The sequence below is a fragment of the Chiloscyllium plagiosum genome, unplaced genomic scaffold (genome assembly GCF_037043375.1).
Source record: "Chiloscyllium plagiosum isolate Xiang-an unplaced genomic scaffold, Cpla_swu_hap1 HiC_scaffold_1, whole genome shotgun sequence".
In the NCBI taxonomy this organism is placed as follows: domain Eukaryota; kingdom Metazoa; phylum Chordata; class Chondrichthyes; order Orectolobiformes; family Hemiscylliidae; genus Chiloscyllium; species Chiloscyllium plagiosum.
The window spans coordinates 75,360,911-75,381,794 of NW_028270139.1; the positions used below are offsets into that span (position 1 = coordinate 75,360,911).

At 43.6% G+C, this 20,884-nt stretch overlaps 1 protein-coding gene across 6 annotated transcripts in view; it reads left to right on the forward strand.

Moving 5' to 3' along the window:
* fip1l1a (FIP1 like 1a (S. cerevisiae)) overlaps positions 1-20,884 on the forward strand; it is a 120,031-nt gene that overhangs the window by 29,470 nt on the left and 69,677 nt on the right. For 3 of the 6 annotated variants that reach the window (XM_043690917.2, XM_043690926.2, XM_087988164.1), the window contains 4 exons: positions 4,178-4,288; positions 4,566-4,696; positions 10,116-10,243; positions 16,748-16,853. In XM_043690917.2, the coding sequence (XP_043546852.2) occupies positions 4,178-4,288; positions 4,566-4,696; positions 10,116-10,243; positions 16,748-16,853 (476 nt within the window). The remainder of the gene's footprint in view (positions 1-4,177; positions 4,289-4,565; positions 4,697-10,115; positions 10,244-16,747; positions 16,854-20,884) is intronic. The other 3 variants (XM_043690936.2, XM_043690953.2, XM_043690944.2) reach the window with 3 other exon arrangements.

Genomic DNA, 20,884 nt, shown 5'->3' on the forward strand with positions numbered 1-20,884 from the left:
TGTGTTAATGTTTACTGCAGAGAATGACATGGTATCTTGTGGAACTAAATTGGGGAAAAGACATCAAATTACACAAGAGGAGGTGCTGGCAGTCTTATAACAGATAAAGGTAGATAAATCCCTGGGAAGTGATCAGGTGTTTCCCAGAACTTTGTTGGAAGCTAGGGAAGAGATTGCTGGGTCCCTGGCTGAGATACTTTTATCATTAATAGACATATAAGACCTTAAGACATAGGAGTGGAAGTAAGGCCATTCGGCCCATCGAGTCCACTCTGCCATTCAATCATGGCTGATGGGCATTTCAACTCCACTTACCTGCATTCTCCCTGTAGCCCTTAATTCATTGTGACATCAAGAATTTATCAATTTCTGCCTTGAAGACATTTCGCATCCCAGCCTCCACTGCACTCTGTGGCAATGAATTCCACAGGCCCACCACTCTCTGGCTGAAGAAATGTCTCCGCATTTCTGTTCTGAATTTACCCCCTCTAATTCTAAGGCTGTGTCCACGGGTCCTAGTCTCCTCGCCTAAAGGAAACAATTTCCTAGCGTCCACCCTCTCCAAGCCATGTATTATCTTGTAAGTTTCTATTAGATCTCCCCTTAATCTTCTAATCTCCAATGAATACAATCCCAGGATCCTCAGCCGTTCCTCATATGTTAGACATACCATTCCAGGGATCATCCGTGAGAATCTCCGCTGGACACGTTCCAGTGCCAGTATGTCCTTCCTGAGGTTTGGGGACCAAAACTGGACACAGTACTCCAAATGGGGCCTAACCAGAGCTTTATAAAGTCTCAGTAGCACATCAGTGCTTTTATATTCCAACCCTCTTGAGATAATTGACAACATTGCATTCGCTTTCTTAATCACGGACTCAACCTGCATGTTTACCTTTAGAGAATCCTCAACTAGCACTCCCAGATCCCTCTGTACTTTGACTTTACGAATTTTGTCACCGTTTAGAAAGTAATCCATGCTTCTATTTTTTTTCCAAAGTGCAAGACCTCGCATTTGCTCACATTGAATTCCATCAACCATTTCCTGGACCACTCCTCCAAACTGTCTAAATCCTCCTGCATCCTCCCCACTTCCTCAGTACTACCTGCCTGTCCACCTAACTTTGTATTATTGGCAAACTTGGCTAGAATGCCCCCAGTCCCTTCATCCAGATCATTAATATATAATGCGAACAACTGCGGCCCCAACACTGAACCCTGCGGGACACCGCTTGTCACCGGCTGCCATTCCGAAAAAGAACCTTTTTGTGAGGTGCCAGAAAGCTAGAGGTTTGCTAATGTGGTCCCATTATTTCAGGAAGACTGTAAGGAAAAGCCAGGGAACTATAGACTGGTGAGCCTTAGATCAGTGGTGGGTAAGTTGTTGGAGGGATTCTGAAGGACAGGATTTACATGCATTTGGAAAGGCAAGGATCAATGATGGGTAGTCAGCATGGATTTGTGCATGGGAAGTGGCATCTCACTAACTTGAGTGAGTTTCTTTTGAAGAGGTGGCAAAGATGATTGAAGGTAGAGTGGGAAACGCGGCCTAGATGGACTTCAGCAAAGTGTTTAATAAGGTCCTGACTGGAAGACTGGTCAGTAAGGTTCAATCACATGGGCTCCAGGGGGAGCTAGCCAATTAAATACAAAAATGGCTTCAAGGTAAGAGTCAGAGGTTGGTGATAGAGGGTTAACTTTTGGACTGGAACCCTATGACCAGTAGTTTGCCACAGGATTGGTGCTGGGTTCACAGCTTTTTGTCATGTATATAAACTATTTGGATCTGAATATAGGAGACATGGTTAGTAAGTTTGCAGAAGACACCAAAATAATTGGTGACAGTAAAGAAGGTTATCTCAATTGTGGGATCAAGTTGAAATAATGTCCGAAATCGATAACTGGTGAAAATAGCTTCTTTATTCAGCGACCGCAGTAGCGCAAGTTCAAAGTGGCAATACAATCCCAAAATACGGTTCTTACAGTAGCCTCTTTATACCCAGTTTGTACAGATATTAAAGTTCCATCTCTATGGTGTAACATTGTTTTATCTGTAGTCACAAAGGTTTGAGGAAACAGGAGATGGCCTAAACACTTGCTCAAGACTAGCTGTTACTCCTAATAGGATTAATGAAGACTTCTGTCTGGTCTGCGTGTGTAATTAAGAGGTGTCAGTCCTTTTGTCCAAGTCAGTAAATGTTAGTAAAAACATGAGGCCTATATACTGTAAATAAGTTAGAAATTGTACATGTAGTTAATAAAAGAATAAAGTGTATCAAACTGACTAGTGCAGCTGGGTTGTGAGATTTGTTTACTATTTGCCGGTGTGAGTTTATTTCATTCATGCAGTCCCATGGAAGCGCTGTTTTGTTAGTTAAGGTTAAAAATCTTAACACCAGGTTATAGTCCAACAGGTTTATTTGGAAGCAGTCGTTTTCGAGGCGCTGCCTCTTCATCAGAACAATCATCTGATGAAGAGGCAGTGGCCATGAAAGCTACTGCTTCCAAATAAACCTGTTGAACTATAACCTGGCGTTGTGTGATTTTTTTTTTAACTGTCCACACCAGTCCAGCACCGGCACCTCCAAATAATTGTTAGTTAAGGGGATAGTAGCCCTGTTAAAAGGTTTTCAACAAGTTCATACTAATCGGGGAAACTGTACGGTGTTCTGTAATCCTATTTAGGTCAGAGAGGCAGTTGGCTGATTAATATTGTAATGTTTTGTGGAGACTTGATGGAGATGGTATTGTTTATGGTCTTGACACCTATTTAGACATTGCTTTTGATGTGGTAATAGGCCTGATAAAGGTTTAAGGTGAATGGGTTGAAAGGGATACTTTAATTTTAATTTTAGTCAATGTTGTAATAATGAAATATACTACAAAACACAGTTTATGAATGAAACTGTGTTATAGTAAACAACTAGTTGGTAAAGAGTTTTGAATGAATGGGAACCTGGTGTTAATGAATATAGTGAGCTGGTGAGCGAGTTAGTAAAAATAACCTATAACACAATATTTCCCAAGTACAATAGGATCTTGATCAGCCAATGGGCTGAAGAGTGACAGATGGAATTTAATTTAGATTAAAGTGAGGTGTTGCATTTTGGTAAGGCAAACCAGGGCAGGGCTCATATACTTAATGGAAGTGCCCTGGGGAATGTGGTCGAACAAAGAGACCTAGGATGCAGGTGCATAATTCCTTGAAAGGGGAGTTGCAGGTGGACAGGGTGGTGAAGAGGCATATGACACATTTGCCTTCATATATCAGAACATGGATTAAAGGAATTGGGATGTCACATTAAGGCTGTACAGGACATTTATGAGGCCACTTTTAGAATTCTGTGTTCAATCATGGTTGCCCTTCATAGGAAAGTTATTAAACCTGAGAGGGTGCAAAGCAGATTTCCAGGGATGTTGCCAGGACTGGAAGGTTTAAGCTATAGGAAGAGGCTGAATAGGCTGGGACTTTTTTTTTCCCTGGAATATCAGAATCTGAGGGGTGAATTTAAAGAGGTTCATACAATCATGAGCCAGGATAGGGTAAATAGCTAAGGTCTTTTTCCTAGGGTGGTGGAATCCAAAACTAGACGGCATAGGTTTAAAGTAAGGGGGGAAGATTTACAAAGGATCCAAGGGGTAACTTTTTCACGCAGAGGGTGGTGCGTGTGTGCAATGAGCTGCTGGAGGAAGTTGTTGAGGTGGGTACAGTTACAACATTTGCAAGGCACCTGCATGGATATATGAATAGGAAGAGTTTAGAGGGATATGGGCCACATGCTGGCAAATGAGACTGGGTCAAACAGGGATGTGTGATCAGCGTGGATGAGTTGGACCAAAGGGTCTGTTTCCATACTATAACTCTAGTGTTTTGGAATGTTTTTGTGTTTTATCAATTGCAGAGAGTTGAAAGCTATGAAGTATTTATTTTATGACATTTTTAAGCTATTTGAGTGAACAATATCCAAATCACTTGATGGTTAGTGAGTAAATAAAGTAGTTTCTTTTAGAATTTATTTTAAATTTGATTTTTCTCTGCATTCTTTAGACTGGAAAAAAACTGCAACTGATTTAGAATTCAATAGCAGATGGGAAAAATGGTCTCATTATTGAAATGTTTTTCGTTTTCAACTTTGTTAATGTTACTTATGTCAAGCTTTAAAATGTTATTTCCTAGGGACAAAAGCTGGAAAGGGTGTTGACCTTGATGCCCCTGGTGACATCAATGGAATGCCAGCTTTGGAAATAGACTTGGATTCTTTTGAAGATAAGCCTTGGAGGAAACCAGGTATGGCATTGTTATTACCAAGTGATCCTCTCGTCAGCCTAATATTTAAATATAAGTATTAAAACCTGATGTCTTTGTTCTCAAAGTATTGATGCTATTATTATTGTTTCAAATTTGTAAGAATTTGGAAATTTGTTATTAAATTGTTAACATACAAAAAGTATTGTTTATGTTCATTTAGTTCAAAATCTGTGCATATGAAAGAAAATAGTTGACAATAAGTAATTATTGTAATTATAGTGCTATTTGCTCATGCAGTGTTTTCCCTCTGTTTAAGGTGCTGATCTTTCTGATTACTTCAATTATGGGTTCAATGAGGAGACTTGGAAAGCTTATTGTGAGAAACAGAAGCGACTGAGAATGGGTCTTGAACCCCTTCCTCTTGCCTCAGCTACAAACAGAATTACAGTTAGTATTCACTGAGATTACAATTCTGAAGTGTGAGTGAAAAATGTGCATGACAAACAGTTAAAATACTGTTCACCACACATTAAAAAAATCGTTCTGTCATCCTCGTCCCAACACTGCCCCACAGCCCTTTACTGCCTCCCCCACAGGGCATATGTATTTGGTCTATTTTTGTGATGGGGTTAAATAATTAATTGGGTCCTTTCAGAACCATGATTTTAAACCAAAATGTGTCAGAGAGCAGGGCACTAAATGCCCCCTCGAGTCTTACAGGAAGTTTGTTTATATTGTGGGGTTTATGTCCAGAAAGGGAAAAATAAATTCAAGAGCTAGGATGAGCAAGTTATTTTGTTTTGTAAGATTTGATTAAAAGCTTTTGAATTCAGTTATCAAAACACCTGACTGATGTTCGAAGGATAGTTTCTCCTAGAAAAGGGAGTTTGTTCGGAGCACTTCAGGGAATAGATTACCTCTTTGTCAGGGTTTCACCTTTGTTATTCAAAGCTGAGAAAGTCAAACAGGTGAGAGTCAAAGAAAAAGACTTTTCAGCTCACCTGACTGGAACTGAAAAGTCAACCGACAGATTTGATGGGGAAGGAAAATTTCTCTGTTTTTATTCTAGAGTGCAGGAGAAATCCAACACTCTTGACTGCATCTGTGGAGACAGGAACACAATTATCATTTCCAGTTCAATAAGACACTACTTCAGGAGCAAATTACTGCAGATGCTGGAATCTGTACTGAAAACAAAAAATGCTGGAGGTCACAGGTCAAGCAGCATCCATAAAGAGTCATCTAGACTCAACATTAGCTTGCTGTCTCTCCATGGATGCTGCCGACCCGCTGTGATCTGCAGCATTTTTTGTTTTCAAGACACTGCTTCAGAGCTGAAAGAAGCTAGTAAATGCTGTTGTTATCCTTTGATAAGGTGGAAGAAGAGGGAGTGGAATAGATAACATGATGGAAGCATTGCAGTGGAAGAGATGCAACGATGAAACTGGGAAAATGGAATTCTTGCAGGAAATAGGAGTGAGGAAATGTAGTCAAGGTGACGGTGAGAGTCAGTGGGTTTGTAATGGATATCGATGGACAGTCTGTTCCCTGAAATGGATATTGAAAAGTCGGGAAGGGAAGGGCAGGGTCTAAGAGGGACCAGGTAAAGGCAAGAGAAGGATAGATGTTGGAAACAAAACTGATTTAATTTTCCAACTCAGGAGGAGAGCAGGGAGTCGCACCAATAACATCATCATCTATTAGAGAAGGAATTATGGGAGGGAGCCCAGAGTAGAATCGGAACAAAGAATGTTTCACATACCCTACAAAGAGACCAGTCTAAAGGGACTTGTGCACATTCACCACGAATAGACAGTAGCTGGAGCCAGAAGAGTGGGAAGGTGGAACCAAAGCAAAATATCGAAAGAATTACCCATGTAAAGGGGGAAAGAGACTGAAGCAGAGAGAAAATTAGAATCTGTGTGTTTGTTGGCCTGACATCTGTTGTCAGAAAAATGTTATAATCTATTAAGAGAATCGTAACAGGTCAGGTGAAACTCATAATATGAATTGACAGAGTCAACACCTATATTTATTAAAGGGAAATCATTTGACAAAGCTGTTAGCTTTTTTTTTGGATGTAGTTAATGTGGGTAAGATCTTGATTTTCAAAAAGTATTTGACTTTTGGAAAACGTATGATGAGTTTATTATACAAAATTATGGATCTTGGGAATAGGCGTAACACTAGAATGGATTGAGGATTGGTTATTGGACTGGAATAACAACCTTTTTGGGATTGGCTAACCAGCTCGTTGAGTAATTTGGTGATCTATTTATAATCATCTACTTACAATTTTTATCAGTCACTTCAGTGAGGATGCTGAATGTAAAAATCCAATTTTGCAAAGATACAAAATTGCACTTCACCTAATCTATAAGGAAGACGGGCTGCAAAAGAACTTGTCAGGTTAAGTGAGTGGGCAAAAATGTCAAATGAAATGTAATGTGAAGTTACCTATCTGATCAGACAGATTGTGAAGCAGGGTATATTTTAAGGCTCATATAGTCACAGAGCCTGGAAACAGATCCCGACCAAGATTTCCAAACTGAAGTAGTTGCACTTGGCTGCATTTGGTCCATATCCCTCTAAACCTTTTCCTATTTATGCACCTGTCCAAATGTCTTCTCAATATTGTAACTGAACTTGCATTTACCATTTCCTTTGGCAGTTCATTCCACATCAAAACCATCCTCTATGTGGAAAAAGTTGCTTCTCAGGTCACTTTTGAAATCTTTCATCTCTCACCTTAAAAATATGCCTCCTAGTTTTGAACTTCCCCTCCCTCGTGAAAAGACCTTTGCTATTCGCCTTATCTATGCCCCTCATGATTTTATAAACCTCTATAAGGTTTACATCATGGCTCAGTAGTTAGCACTGCTGCCGCACAGCACCAGGTTCGATTCCAGCCTCGGTGACTGTGCAAACTCTACACAGACGTTCTTCCCATGTCTGTGTGGGTTTCCTCTGGGTGCTTTGGCTTCCTGTACAGTCCAAAGGTATGCAGGTGAGGTGGATTGGCGACAGGAAATGCAGGATTACAGGGATAATGTAGGGGGAATGTGGGTCTGGCTGGGATGCTTTTTAGAGCCAGTATGAACTTGATGGGACGAATGGCATGCACCCACACTGTAGGGGTTCTATGATTCTATGAAGGTCAAACCTCCACCTCTGACACTCCAGCGAAAAAAGTCCCGGCCTATCCAGCTTTCCCTTACGACTCAACCCCTCCAGTCCTGGCAAAATCTTGATAAATCTTTCCTTCCTATCACAAGGTGATCAGAACTGAACACAGTACTCCAAAAGTGACCTCACCAGTGTCCTGTACAGCCTGAGCATAACCTCATGACTCCTCGACTCAGTGGCCTGAGCAATGATGGCAAGCATGCTAAACATCTTAACTAGCCTGTCTGTCTGTGACACAACCTACAAAGAATTATGTATCAGAACCTCGAGGTCTGTTCGACAACACTACGTAGGGCCCAATCTACGCTTTTTTGTTTTACCAAAATGCAATACCTAGCATTTATCTAAATTAAGTTCCATCTGTCATTCCTCAGTCCATTGGCCCAATTGATCAAGATCCATTTGTAATCTTGGAGAGACTTCTTCACCGTCAACTATACCACCAATTTTGGTGTCATCTGAAAACTTAATAACCATGCCTCCTAAATTCTTATCCAAGTTTTTAATGTGAATTACAAACAAAGGTGGAGTCAGCACCAATTCTTACAGAACACCATTAGTTACAGGTCTCCAGTCCAAAAAATAACTTTCTCTCACTACCACATCCACCATGCTAAATTGCCCTTGGTGTTAGATGCATTAGTCAGGGGATAAATATAGGGTAGGGTAATGGGTCTGGGTGGGTTACTCTGGGTCGGTGTGGATTTGTTGGGCCAAAGGGCCTGTTTCCATTCTGTAGGGAATTTAATCTAATCTCTGTCTCCTACCATCAAGTTCATTTTGTATCCACTTGGCAATCTCTCCCTGAATTCCATATGATCTAACTTTCCAAACCAATCTATCATGCAGAACCTTGTCAAAGGCTTTACTGAAGTCCATGTAGACAATGTCTGCTGTTCTGCCCTCATCTATCTTAGTGGTTATGTCCTCAAAAAAAAACCTCGGTCAAATTTGTGAGACACTATTTCCCACACACACAGCCATGCTGACTATCCCTGAAGAGGTGAGAGACGGAAGAATGTAATATTTGACAAGAGTTTGGATCGCCTGGTATACAAATCACAAAAAAATGGTATTTTAGTCTTCATTACAAAGGAGGTGGAATATAAAAGTAACAAAATCTTGCTGCAAATTTTATACAGCCATATCCCATGATATGGTATGTATGCAGGTTTAGTCTCCTTCCTAACGATGGCGCACAGTGAAGATTCATTTGCCTGATTCCTAGCATGAATATTTATATTTTTCTGGGACAGTTTGAATAGACGAGGCTTATATGCATTGGACTTTAGGAGAATGAAAAATTGTCTCTTTGAAAGAGATAACACTTTTTCAGAGACTTGACACAATAGATACTGGGAGGATGCCATCTTGACTGAATCTAGAATGAGAGGTCATAATTTCAGACTCGTAAATCATTCAGTTAGGATGGAGATGACAAGAAATGTCTTCATTTGAATGGTTGCTGATCTTCATGATTCTCAAATTGTGGGTGATCAGTTATTGAGTATATTCAAGACTGAGATAATAGATGTTTAGATACTAAGGGAGTAGAAGTTAAGGGGAACAGTGCAGGAAGACCGAACTGAGGCAGAAGATGATCCATGATCTTTAATAGTAGTGTTGGCTCAAGGGGAAGAATGGCTTATTTCTCCATTTTGTAAGATGGGGAACTCCTGCCTGAGGAAATTTTTTTAATACAATCATATCTATGGTTTTGTTCTTGTGTGACAGAGCACTATATAAAATCGCGCAATAAAAATAGGACTTCGTGTTGGTGAGGCAATCGCATTATAGACAACACGTGTTTGAAAAGTTCATGCTTTAGAAACAACAATGGGCGGCACGGTGGCACAGTGGTTAGCACTGCTGCCTCACAGCGCCAGAGACCCGGGTTCAATTCCCGCCTCAGGCGACTAACTGTGTGGAGTTTGCACGTTCTCCCCGTGTCTGCGTGGGTTTCCTCCGGGTGCTCCGGTTTCCTCCCACAGTCCAAAGATGTGCAGGTCAGGTGAATTGGCTATGCTAAATTGCCCGTAGTGTTAGGTAAGGGGTAAACGTATGGGTGGGTTGCGCTTCGGCGGGTCGGTGTGGACTTGTTGTACCGAAGGGCCTGTTTCCACACTGTAAGTAATCTAATCTAATCTAATCCCCTATTTGTCAATCATGTTACAGCCAGTTTGCGTTGATGAAATGCGCGCTATAGCAGACCAACCTTTGTCTATTTGCTCAGTGTCTCTCCATGATCAATACCACTTTGCTATGTTCAATGCCCAGAATTGAATGCACTTATTTGGATGAGTTTTGATAAAGACAATAAACAAAGCATCAATTCCTCCCTTTATTTTGTATATTAAGAGTTCAAGATCAATATTTAATTAGCTTTGTTTATACTTGTGTTTGTGCAAACGTTTTGAGATTGGTTCATATAGGTATTGAAGTTCTTTTGCTTCTCTAAGGCTGATGTGTTTCTTGCCTATGAAATACTTTGCTTACCTTTCTCAGATTTAGAAATTATGGTCTCAGAGTTGCCATAATGTACTTTATCTGCCAAACATTTCACGTTTTATTCTGCATACGTCTCTTTTTGTTAAAAATAACTTTCTCCATCTTGCTTAATATGGATGTTGGGGACTGTTCTTTACAATGTCAAGAATGGTGCAAATTTTAAATTTTTCAGGTACAACAGGGCAGAACTGGAAATCCTGAGAAAGAACCAGAGGTGCCACCCCCTAAGATGGATTTCCCTTCTCCACCAAATCGTTTCCGAGCAGGACCACCACCCAACAGGTCAGAATTTAAGCAAAGGCAGGTCTAGTAGAAGTTTCACTTTTCCATTTAGCAGTTATTGTCAATATGTAAAGGATACTGGAAAAGCGCAGCAGGTCAGGCAGCATCCAAGGAACAGGAGAATCGACGTTTCGGGCATAAGCCCTTCTTCAGGAATGAGGAAAGTGTGCCCAGCAGGCTAAGATGAAAGGTAGGGAGGAGGGACTTAGGGGAGGGGCATTGGAAATGCGATAGGTGGAAGGAGGTCAAGGTGAGGGTGAGAGGCCGGAGTGGGGTGGGGGCGGAGAGGTCAGGAAGAAGATTGCAGGTTAGGAAGGCGGTGCTGAGTTCGAGGGATTTGACTGAGACAAGGTGGGGGGAGGGGAAATGAGGAAACTGGAGAAATCTGAGTTCATCCCTTGTGGTTGGAGGGTTCCTAGGCGGGAGATGAGGCGCTCTTCCTCCAACCGTCGTGTTGCTACGGTCTGGCGATGGAGGAGTCCAAGGACCTGCATGTCCTTGGTGGAGTGGGAGGGGGAGTTGAAGTGTTGAGCCATGGGGTGGTTGGGTTGGTTGGTCCGGGTGTCCCAGAGGTGTTCTCTGAACCGTTCCACAAGTAGGCGGCCTGTCTCCCCAATATAGAGGAGGCCACATCAGGTGCAGCGGATGCAATAGATGATATGTGTGGAGGTGCAGGTGAATTTGTGGCGGATATGGAAGTATCCCTTGGGGCCTTGGAGGGAAGTAAGGGGGGAGGTGTGGGCGCAAGCTTTGCATTTCTTGCGGTTGCAGGGGAAGGTGCCGGGAGTGGAGGTTGGGTTGGTGGGGGCTGTGGACCTGAAGTGGGAGTCACGGAGGGAGTGGTCTTTTCGGAACGCTGATAGGGGAGGGGAGGGAAATATATCCCTGGTGGTGGGGTCCGTTTGGAGGTGGCGGAAAAATCGGCGGATGATCTGCTGTACATGGAGGTTGGTGGGGTGGTAGGTGAGGACCAGTGGGGTTCTGTCCTGGTGGCGGTTGAAGGGGCGGGGCTCAAGGGCGGAGGAGCGGGAAGTGGAAGAGATGCAGTGGAGGGCATCGTTGACCACGTCTGGGGGGGAAATTGCGGTTCTTGAAGAAGGACGCCATCTGGGTTGTACGGATTTGGAACTAGTCCTCCTGGGAGCAGATGCGGCGGAGACGAAGGAATTGGTGATATGGGATGGCGTTTTTACAGGGGGCAGAGTGGGAGGAGGTGTAGTCTAGGTAGCTGTGGGAGTCGGTCGGTTTATAGTAAACGTCCGTGTTGATTCGGTCGCCCGAGATAGAAATGGAAAGGTCTAGGAAGGGGAGGGAAGAATCTGAGACGGTCCAGGTGAATTCGAAGTCTGGGTGGAAGGTGTTGGTAAAGTGGATGAACTGTTCAACTTCCTCGTGGGAGCACGAGGCGGCGCCGATACAGTCATCGATGTAGCGGAGGAAAAGATGGGAGGTGGTGCCAGTGTAGCTGCGGAAGATGGACTGTTCCACATATCCTACGAAGAGGCAGGCATAGCTGGGGCCCACGCGGGTGCCCATGGCTACTCCTTTGGTTTGGAGGAAGTGGGAGGATTGGAAAGAGAAGTTGTTGAGGGTGAGGACCAGTTCAGTCAGTCAAAGGAGGGTTTCAGTGGAAGGGTACTGGTTGGTACGGCGGGAAAGGAAGAAGTGGAGGGCTTTGAGTCCTTCTTGATGGGGGATGGAGGTGTACAGGGACTGGATGTCCATGGTGAAGATAAGGCGTTGGGGCCCGGGGAAGCGAAAATCATGGAGGAGGTGGAGGGCGTGGGTGGTGTCCCGAACGTAGGTGGGGAGTTCTTGGACTAAGGGGGACAGGACCGTGTCGAGATGTGTTCGGTATGCAGAGATGTGTTCGGTGGGGCAGGAGCAGGAGCAGGCTGAGACAATGGGTCGGCCGGGGCAGTCAGGTTTGTGGATTTTGGGCAGGAGGTAGAAACGGGCGGTGCGGGGTTGTGGGACTATGAGGTTGGAGGCGGTGGAGGGGAGATCCCCTGAGGTGATGAGGTTATGGATGATCTGGGAGATGATGGTTTGGTGGTGGGAGGTGGGGTCATGGTCAAGGGGGCAGTAGGAGGAGGTGTCCGCGAGCTGGCGTTTAGCCTCAGCAGTATAAAAGTCGGTGCGCCAAACTACTACCGCGCCTCCCTTGTCTGCTGGTTTGATAGTGAGGTTGGGGTTGGAATGGAGGGAGTGGAGGGCTGCACGTTCCGAGGGTGAGAGGTTGGAGTGGGTGAGAGGGGTGGAGAAGTTGAGGCGGTTAATGTCGCGGCAGCAATTGGCTATGAAGAGCCCACCCTCTGACGACCCCTTCTCCCGCCTCCAACACACCCCATCCACCTGGACACCCCATGCTGGCCTCTTACCCGCCCTTGATCTCTTCATAGCCAACTGCTGCCACGACATTAACTGCCTCAACTTCTCCACCCCTCTCACCCACTCCAACCTCTCACCCTTGGAACGTGCAGCCCTCCACTCCCTCCGTTCCAACCCCAACCTCACTATCAAACCAGCAGACAAGGGAGGCGCGGTAGTAGTTTGGCGCACCGACCTTTATACTGCTGAGGTTAAACGCCAGCTCGCGGATACCTCCTCCTACTGCCCCCTTGACCATGACCCCACCTTCCACCACCAAACCATCATCTCCCAGACCATCCATAACCTCATCACCTCAGGGGATCTCCTATCCACCGCCTACAACCTCATAGTCCCACAACCCTGCACCGCCCGTTTCTACCTCCTGCCCAAAATTAACAAACCCGACTGCCCCGGCTGACCCATTGTCTCAGCCTGCTCCTGCCCCACCGAACTCATCTCTGCATACCTCGACACGGTCCTGTCCCCCTTAGTCCAAGAACTCCCCACCTACGTTCGGGACACCACCCACGCCCTCCACCTCCTCCATGATTTTCGCTTCCCCGGTCCCCAACGCCTTATCTTCACCATGGACATCCAGTCCCTGTACACCTCCATCCCCCATCACGAAGGACTCAAAAGCCCTCCGCTTCTTCCTTTCCCGCAGTACCAACCAGTACCCTTCCACTGACACCCTCCTTTGACTGACTGAACTGGTCCTCACCCACAACAACGTCTCTTTCCAATCCTCCCACTTCCTACAAACCAAAGGAGGAGCCGTGGGCACCCACGTGGGCCCCAGCTATGCCTGACTCTTCGTAGGATATGTGGAAAAGTCCATCTTCCGCAGCTACACTGGCACCACGCCCCACCTTTTCCTCCGCTACGTCGATGACTGTATCGTGCTCCCACGAGGAAGTTGAACAGTTCATCCACTTTACCAACACCTTCCACCCCAACCTCAAATTCACCTGGACCGTCTCAGACTCCTCCCACCCCTTCCTAGACCTTTCCATTTCTATAGGAGAAAGTGAGGTCTGCGGATGCTGGAGATCAGAGATGGAAATGTGTTGCTGGAAAAGCGCAGCAGGTCAGGCAGCATCTAGGGAACAGGAGAATCGACGTTTCGGCTAATCGACATTAGCCCTTCCTGAAGAAGGGCTAATGCCCGAAACGTCGATTCTCCTGTTCCCGAGATGCTGCCTGACCTGCTGCGCTTTTCCAGCAACACATTTCCATCTCTTTCCATTTCTATCTCTGGCGACCGAATCAACATGGACATTTACTATAAACCGACCGACTCCCACAGCTACCTAGACTACACCTCCTCCCAACATGCCCCCTGTAAAAACACCATCCCATATTCCCAATTCCTTCATCTCCGCCGCATCTGCTCCCAGGAGAACCAGTTCCAAATCCGTACAACCCAGATGGCGTCCTTCAAGGACAGCAATTTCTCCCCAGACGTGGTCGACGATGCCCTCCACCGCATCTCTTCCACTTCCCTCTCCTCCGCCCTTGAGCCGCGCCCCTTCAACCGCCACCAGGACAGAACCCCACTGGTCCTCACCTACCACCCCACCAACCTCCATGTACAGCGGATCATCCGCCGTCATTTCCGCCACCTCCAAACGGACCCCACCACCAGGGATATATTTCCCTCCCCTCCCCTATCAGCGTTCCGAAAAGACCACTCCCTCCGTGACTCCTACTTCAGGTCCACACCCCCTACCAACCCAACCTCCACTCCCGGCTCCTTCCCCTGCAACCGCAAGAAATGCAAAGCTTGCGCCCACACCTCCCCCCTTACTTCCCTCCAAGGCCCCAAGGGATACTTCCATATCGACCACAAATTCACCTGCACCTCCACACACATCATATATTGCATCCGCTGCACCTGATGTGGCCTCCTCTTTTTTGGGGAGACAGGCTGCCTACTTGCGGAACGGTTCAGAGAACACCTCTGGGACACCTGGACCAACCAACCCAACCCAACCACCCCGTGGCTCAACACTTCAACTCCACCTCCCACTCCACCAAGGACATGCAGGTCCTTGGACTCCTCCATCGCCAGACCATAGCAACACGACGGTTGGAGGAAGAGCGCCTCATCTTCTGCCTAGGAACCCTCCAACCACAAGGGATGAACTCAGATTTCTCCAGTTTCTTCATTTCCCCTCCCCCCACCTTGTCTCAGTCAAATCCCTCAAACTCAGCACCGCCTTCCTAACCTGCAATCTTCTTCCTGACCTCTCCGCCCCCACCCCACTCCGGCCTATCACCCTCACCTTGACCTCCTTCCACCTATCGCATTTTCAACGCCCCTCCCCCAAGTCCTCCTCCCTACCTTTTATCTTAGCCTGCTGGGCACACTTTCCTCATTCCTGAAGAAGGGCTTATGCCCGAAACGTCGATTCTCCTGTTCCTTGGATGCTGCCTGACGTGCTGCGCTTTTCCAGCAACACATTTTCAGCTCTGATCTCCAGCATCTGCAGTCCTCACTTTCTCCCCCATATGTAAAGGATAACCAATATAAAACTTTAGGACAATAGCTCCTTGAAACGTGTTTCAAAATTTGGACTGGGTCTGGAGAAAACATTTTGAACTGCAGGCTCTTAAGGTGACATATTTGTGGTTAAGAATGAGCCCTACAGTTTTTGAGGTGGTGAATTTCAACTGTTAGAGACATCCTTAGAATTATAGAACCCCTACAGTGTGGCAGACCATTTGGCCTGTCAAGGTCACCCCAATCCTCCAACGAGCATCCCACCCTGTCCCCTGAAACCCTGCATTTCCCATGACTATTGCACCTAGCCTGGACACTATGGGTAATTTAGGGTAGCCAGTCCACCTAACCGACACGTGTTTGGACTGTGGGAGGAAACCGGATTTCCCCGAGGAAACTCTCACAGACAAGAGAAGAATGTGCAAACTCCAGACAGAATCATGGAATCAACCCCAAGACCCTGGCGCTGTGAGGTAGCAATGCCAACTAGTGAGTCACCATGCTCCCCTGTTGGAAAGGAAGTGGCTTGGGATGTTAGATGCAGTTGAGAAGTGAACCTGGATGTTAGGAAAGGTAAAGTCTAATGGAACAGAACAAAGATAGACAAATTAGGATAGTGGAATATTGTTGACTTGGGTGTATGTTTCCCTGTTGATGCGCCAAAATCCTTGGCTTCTTTCTTTCACAACACTTTTTCAATATTGCATTGACATCTGAGGTCCAATATTTGGGGCGACTTAACTCACCATTTGGAGTATAGGCTTCCGACACCACAACCGGCAAAACAATTGTTCCTGAATTTTTAAAATTAATTACTGTGGATTTCTTTCAACCATTTCTTGCTGAACCATTGCTTTTATTCATCTTTGGAATTGGTGATCTTTTCTATTAGAAAATGTTACTGTAATTCATGGGGATGCTTCACTCAACATAAAATTTAATTTATAATGTAAATGGAAATTTGAATGTTGCTGAAAGAATGTAAGTTTCTCTAAAAGGTGACTAATCTGTCTGAGTATTTCTATTTCCTTCCCCTCTATATGCCTTATCTAGGGGTTTTTGTTATTATTGTGCAACAGTTTATTGAATAGGAGGGTCAGTGCATCATATTTGTTGTTTGATGCTTGTGTAGCACCTTGAGATGTTTTACCATATTAACATCACTATCATTGCAAATTATTGCACTAACAGTGATCAGGAAATTAGTGATCATAAAATAATTTTGAAAAGGTAATTAATATCTGCAATAAATGTTATTGATACCATTGCAAAAGGCAATTTCAGTGGTTTGTAGAAAGCTGGATTACTTCTGGTGAAACAAAGGATAATTCCTTTTTTATGGAAAACTAACGATTTGGCATAAAAAGAACAGATTTGGTGAATGTAATATTTATTATGTTTGGAAATACATTCTTTCTCCTTTCATGTTTTGATTGAATGAACTTTACTGATAAAAATATTTAGTGTAGCTTATCTTTTAATAACTCTTGAATTTGTTATGAGCCTCAAATCAGGCGTTTATTTTCCCTGATCATATGTTTGGGGTAATTGTTTTGGATAAAATTTTAAGTTACCAGTATTTGATTGTTTAGGAAACAACTAGGATATATTTGTTGCACTACTTTAAACTATAATCTGTTTTTCAGAAGGTTGTCTGGGTCCATAGAGGTAATTGGAGGTCAGTTAATTACCATTGCTCGTGTGGAGGGCCGACGTCGAGACAGGGGTGGAGCAGATGAAAATGCCATTCAGGTTTGTCAAGTAGTTTGCACATGTAATCGAGCAATCAAGCCACTTGAACTATTTTATAGTGTTAGTGAAACTTATTTCTGATGGTGGGGTGGAGGCAATTTTGAATTTTCATAATGCAATGGATGAAGCTGTTCAAAGTTTTGATATGTCAACAGTCAAATTTGTAAAACGTTTCAACAAAATTGAATGTTGTTTTATTTGATTATTTTTGTTAGAAGTGGTAGATGCTGATGGTATTGTTGGTGATAACAAATAGGAAAGTTTGCAATTTGTTGCAAGTCTCTGGAATTGAGTTTAATGGACACAGTTCTGTAGGCCTCCTGATTGTAATTTGATTCTTTCGTATACTTAACCTTGTAACTTCATGCAATAAGTTCTTAACAATTATACAAAGGATTTTTAAAAATCTGCCGAAGTAGAGCAAGCAAGGAGTCTATGTTTGATACTATTTGCTATCAAGTTAAAACTTGGAAGTATAGTTTTTGTATTGGAGTGGGGTAAATGAGATGAAGAGTGAGAAGAGGCAGGTTTTGGAGTAATTTGCTGCAGAGTTTGGGTAGGGATTATTATTAAATCTTCTTAAATTTCAGAAATATCGCAACTGCAACTCCGCTCAACATGTTAGCTACAATTTCACAGCATTTGGAGGTGGGGGTGGGGGAATGCCATTGAATCCAACTAGTCTGTGCTGGTATTTATGCACCTTTTTGAGGTTCCTTCCACCTTACTTTAGCTAACCCTATCAAGGGATCAAATCTGAATCTAGTTAAATATGATGTATGTAGTGGGTTACAGAAATTTTACAAGAAATAGCAACAGCAATAGGCAATACCGCCTCTTGAGTCTGCTCTCCTAATCAGTGGATCTTGACTGACTTTCTACATCAATTGTCTGTGCCTATTCCATCTCATTATCGCTTAATTTTCCTTGTGTCCAAGAATCTTTTCGATTTTTTAAATGACTGAGCCTTGGTGGACAGTTCACAAGCCTCAGTAAACAATGTTCCTCCTCAACTCAGTCCTATCTGTGGATAGGAAAATGGAATTAATGTTTTGAATCCAATGATGACTCCTCAGAGCTGGTAGCTCTGAGAGAATATAAGGATATTCTGCCCAGTCTTGATTCACAAAACAGTTCTCCTCCAAGGAATCAATATATTGATCCTTCATTGTACCTGGCAAATGGAAGTATGTTCTTCCTTGGGTGCAAAAATTAAAACTATATGCAGTACTCCATGTGTGATCTCAGCATTGACCAATTAGAGCAAGATTTCCTTGCCTTGTATTTCAGCTGTCTTATGATGGAAAGATAACTGGTATGTTGGCCTATTTGCTTAGGGATCCTCTGCTAATTCTGTGAAGTGCCCATATGGGTACCGAGCCTTTTATATGCTAACATTTATTAGTCTCACCTTGTTGGAAAACAATTTGTTTTTCCAGTCCTCTTGCCAAAGTGAATAATTTAAAATTTCCCACAGTATACTCCCTCTGCTGCCACTTGCTCAACCGGTTAACCAGTCCATATATCTTTGCAAGCTGCTTGTGTCTTCCCCACAATCTGCCATGATCTTTATTGAGTGGTGAAACAAGCTCGAGGGCTGAGTAATCTACTTCTGCTCCGGGTTTCGTGTGGTCAGGCAAATTGAGCTTTAGTTGTCACTTCTCCCATTTTGAAAATTGTGGGTTGCTTTTTCAAGATCTGTAATTGATAGATTTGTACTTTACATCTTTCTTGGACTTAATGTGGAGATCTATCATGTTGTTAGGATCCTTTCTTTCCCAAGGGGATTGCAGAAAATTACTAAACTCTATCCCGTCATAAAGTTCTGAGTCTAAAATGGTCCTAAGTAGTGTTCTGGAATTATATTTCAAGGAGCTGTCTCCACCGCATTCCATGAAACTTGTCTGTCAGGCTACTTTGTCAATTTGTCTTGTCTATGTTCTAATTGAAGATTTAAGACCTCTAATTTCTTGTTACACTGACAAGCTCTCATTGTTTGTTGCTCAAGGCACCCCAGTGGTGATTTTTGTTACTTCTTAACTCTAAACAAATAGGTTCTATATCCTGATTTTCTGGGCCAAGGTCCTTTTTATTCACTACTGCATTTTACCTCCTGTTTTATTGCCAGGACTGCGCCACTTCCTTGTCCATTTGTCCACCTTTTCTAAAATTCATGTACTGTTGAATATTTAAATTCAAAGCTTTGTCACTATCCTACCGTATGACAGTAATTGCTAATAGATCAAATCCATTTATCTCTATTTATAGGAATATAGAAAATAGGAGGAGACTATTTGCCCCCCCCCCCCCCCCCCCGAGCTACCTCTACCATTCAATAAGATTATGGCTGATCTTCAGCCTCAATGCTATTTTCCTGTGTTGTCCAAATATCCCTTAATGTTAATAGTATCTAAAATTCTATCCATCTCATTCTTGAGCAGACTCACTGACTGAATCATCCTCTGAGATAGCAAATTCCAGAGATTCACAAATAACTTGAAGTGTAGAAATTCCTCCTCTCCTCAGTCTTAAATGCTCTACTAATAAGACTGTGTGTGATTTCCACCTTTCCACCCCCATTCTACACTGCGCTGCCCTCACAGCTAGAGGAAATATCCTATCTCCATCTAATCTGTTGAGCCCTGTTGGAAAAAAAAGTATGCTTCAGTGAGGTCATCACTAATTCTTAATGCTAGGGAATGTATGCCCTGTCCACATAATCTCTCCTTGGATAATCCATCATCCCAGGGGTTAGTCTGAGGTGAACTAAAAACCAAAAGAACTGCAGATATTGTAAGTCAAGCTAAAACAGAAGTTAATGGAAAAGCTCAGCAGGTCTAGCAGCTTCTGTGAAAAGAAATCAGAGTTAACGCTTCAGGTCCAGTGACCCTTACTCAGAACTGCTGAGATTTTCCAACAACTCATGTTTTTATTTCTGCTTTACAGCATCTGCAGTTCTTTCAGTTTTAATTAGTATTTAATTCACTGCCATTTCCCTTGTAGGCATGCCCACCTTAAAGAAGTTCTGCTCCTCCCTTCGGGATTGATAGTTCCAATTTTCTTTTCTATTCCACCCAATTCTGAGGAAGGGTCACTGGACTTGAAACTTTAACTGTGATTTCTCTTCACAGATGCTGCCAGACCTGCTGAGCTTTTCCAGCAGCTTCTGTTTTTATTAGTCTGAGACTTTCTTGCTCTCCTCTTAGGCAATTGTATCCTAGCTGGGGTAACAAAACCAAAACTGTACGCAGTATCCCAGGTGCAGTCTCACCGAAGCCTTACAGTTACCTTTCTAATTGTTTGCTGTATTTGTATGTTTGTTTTCAGTGACTTATGAACAAGGACAATTCAATCCCTTTTGGATGTCAAAACTTTGCAATCTGTCTTTATTTAAGAATTACCTTTCATTTTTGAATTTCCCACCAAAATGAATAGCTTAACATTTTCCTGCATGATTCAAGTGTCATATTCTTGCTCACTTGCTTAGCTTGTCTAAATTCTCTTGAAGCCTCCTTGCATCCTTCTCACCACTTGCATTCCGACAGTTCCTATCAGCAAACTTGTAATTGCTATATTTGGTCTCACTATCCAAATCATTGATAGAGGAACAGAGAAATAGGAGTGAAAATAGACCAGTCAATCTATTGAGCCTGCCTGGCCATTGAAACAGATCATGGCTGATCATCTGCTGCTGTGCCACTATTCCCCACTGTCCCTTAATGTCACTAGTTCTAGAAATCTGTCGATTTCAATTTTGAGCCTGTTCAATGACAGAGCTTCCACAGCCCTCTGAGATAGAGAAGTCTCATAAGTCATTATGCTGTGAGTGAAGAACTCCACACTGTCTGTTTTAAATGACTTGTCCCTTAATCTGAGAGTCTGTCCTGGGATGTAGACTTTTATCAGAGGAAAAATGTAATCTTAGCCGACCTCTTGATTCTTTAAAACTTGAGGGAATACTGACCTAAATTCCTCAAACATTCTTTATAAGGCAATCCCAGGAATTAGCCTGATACTCCTCTGCTGAAATC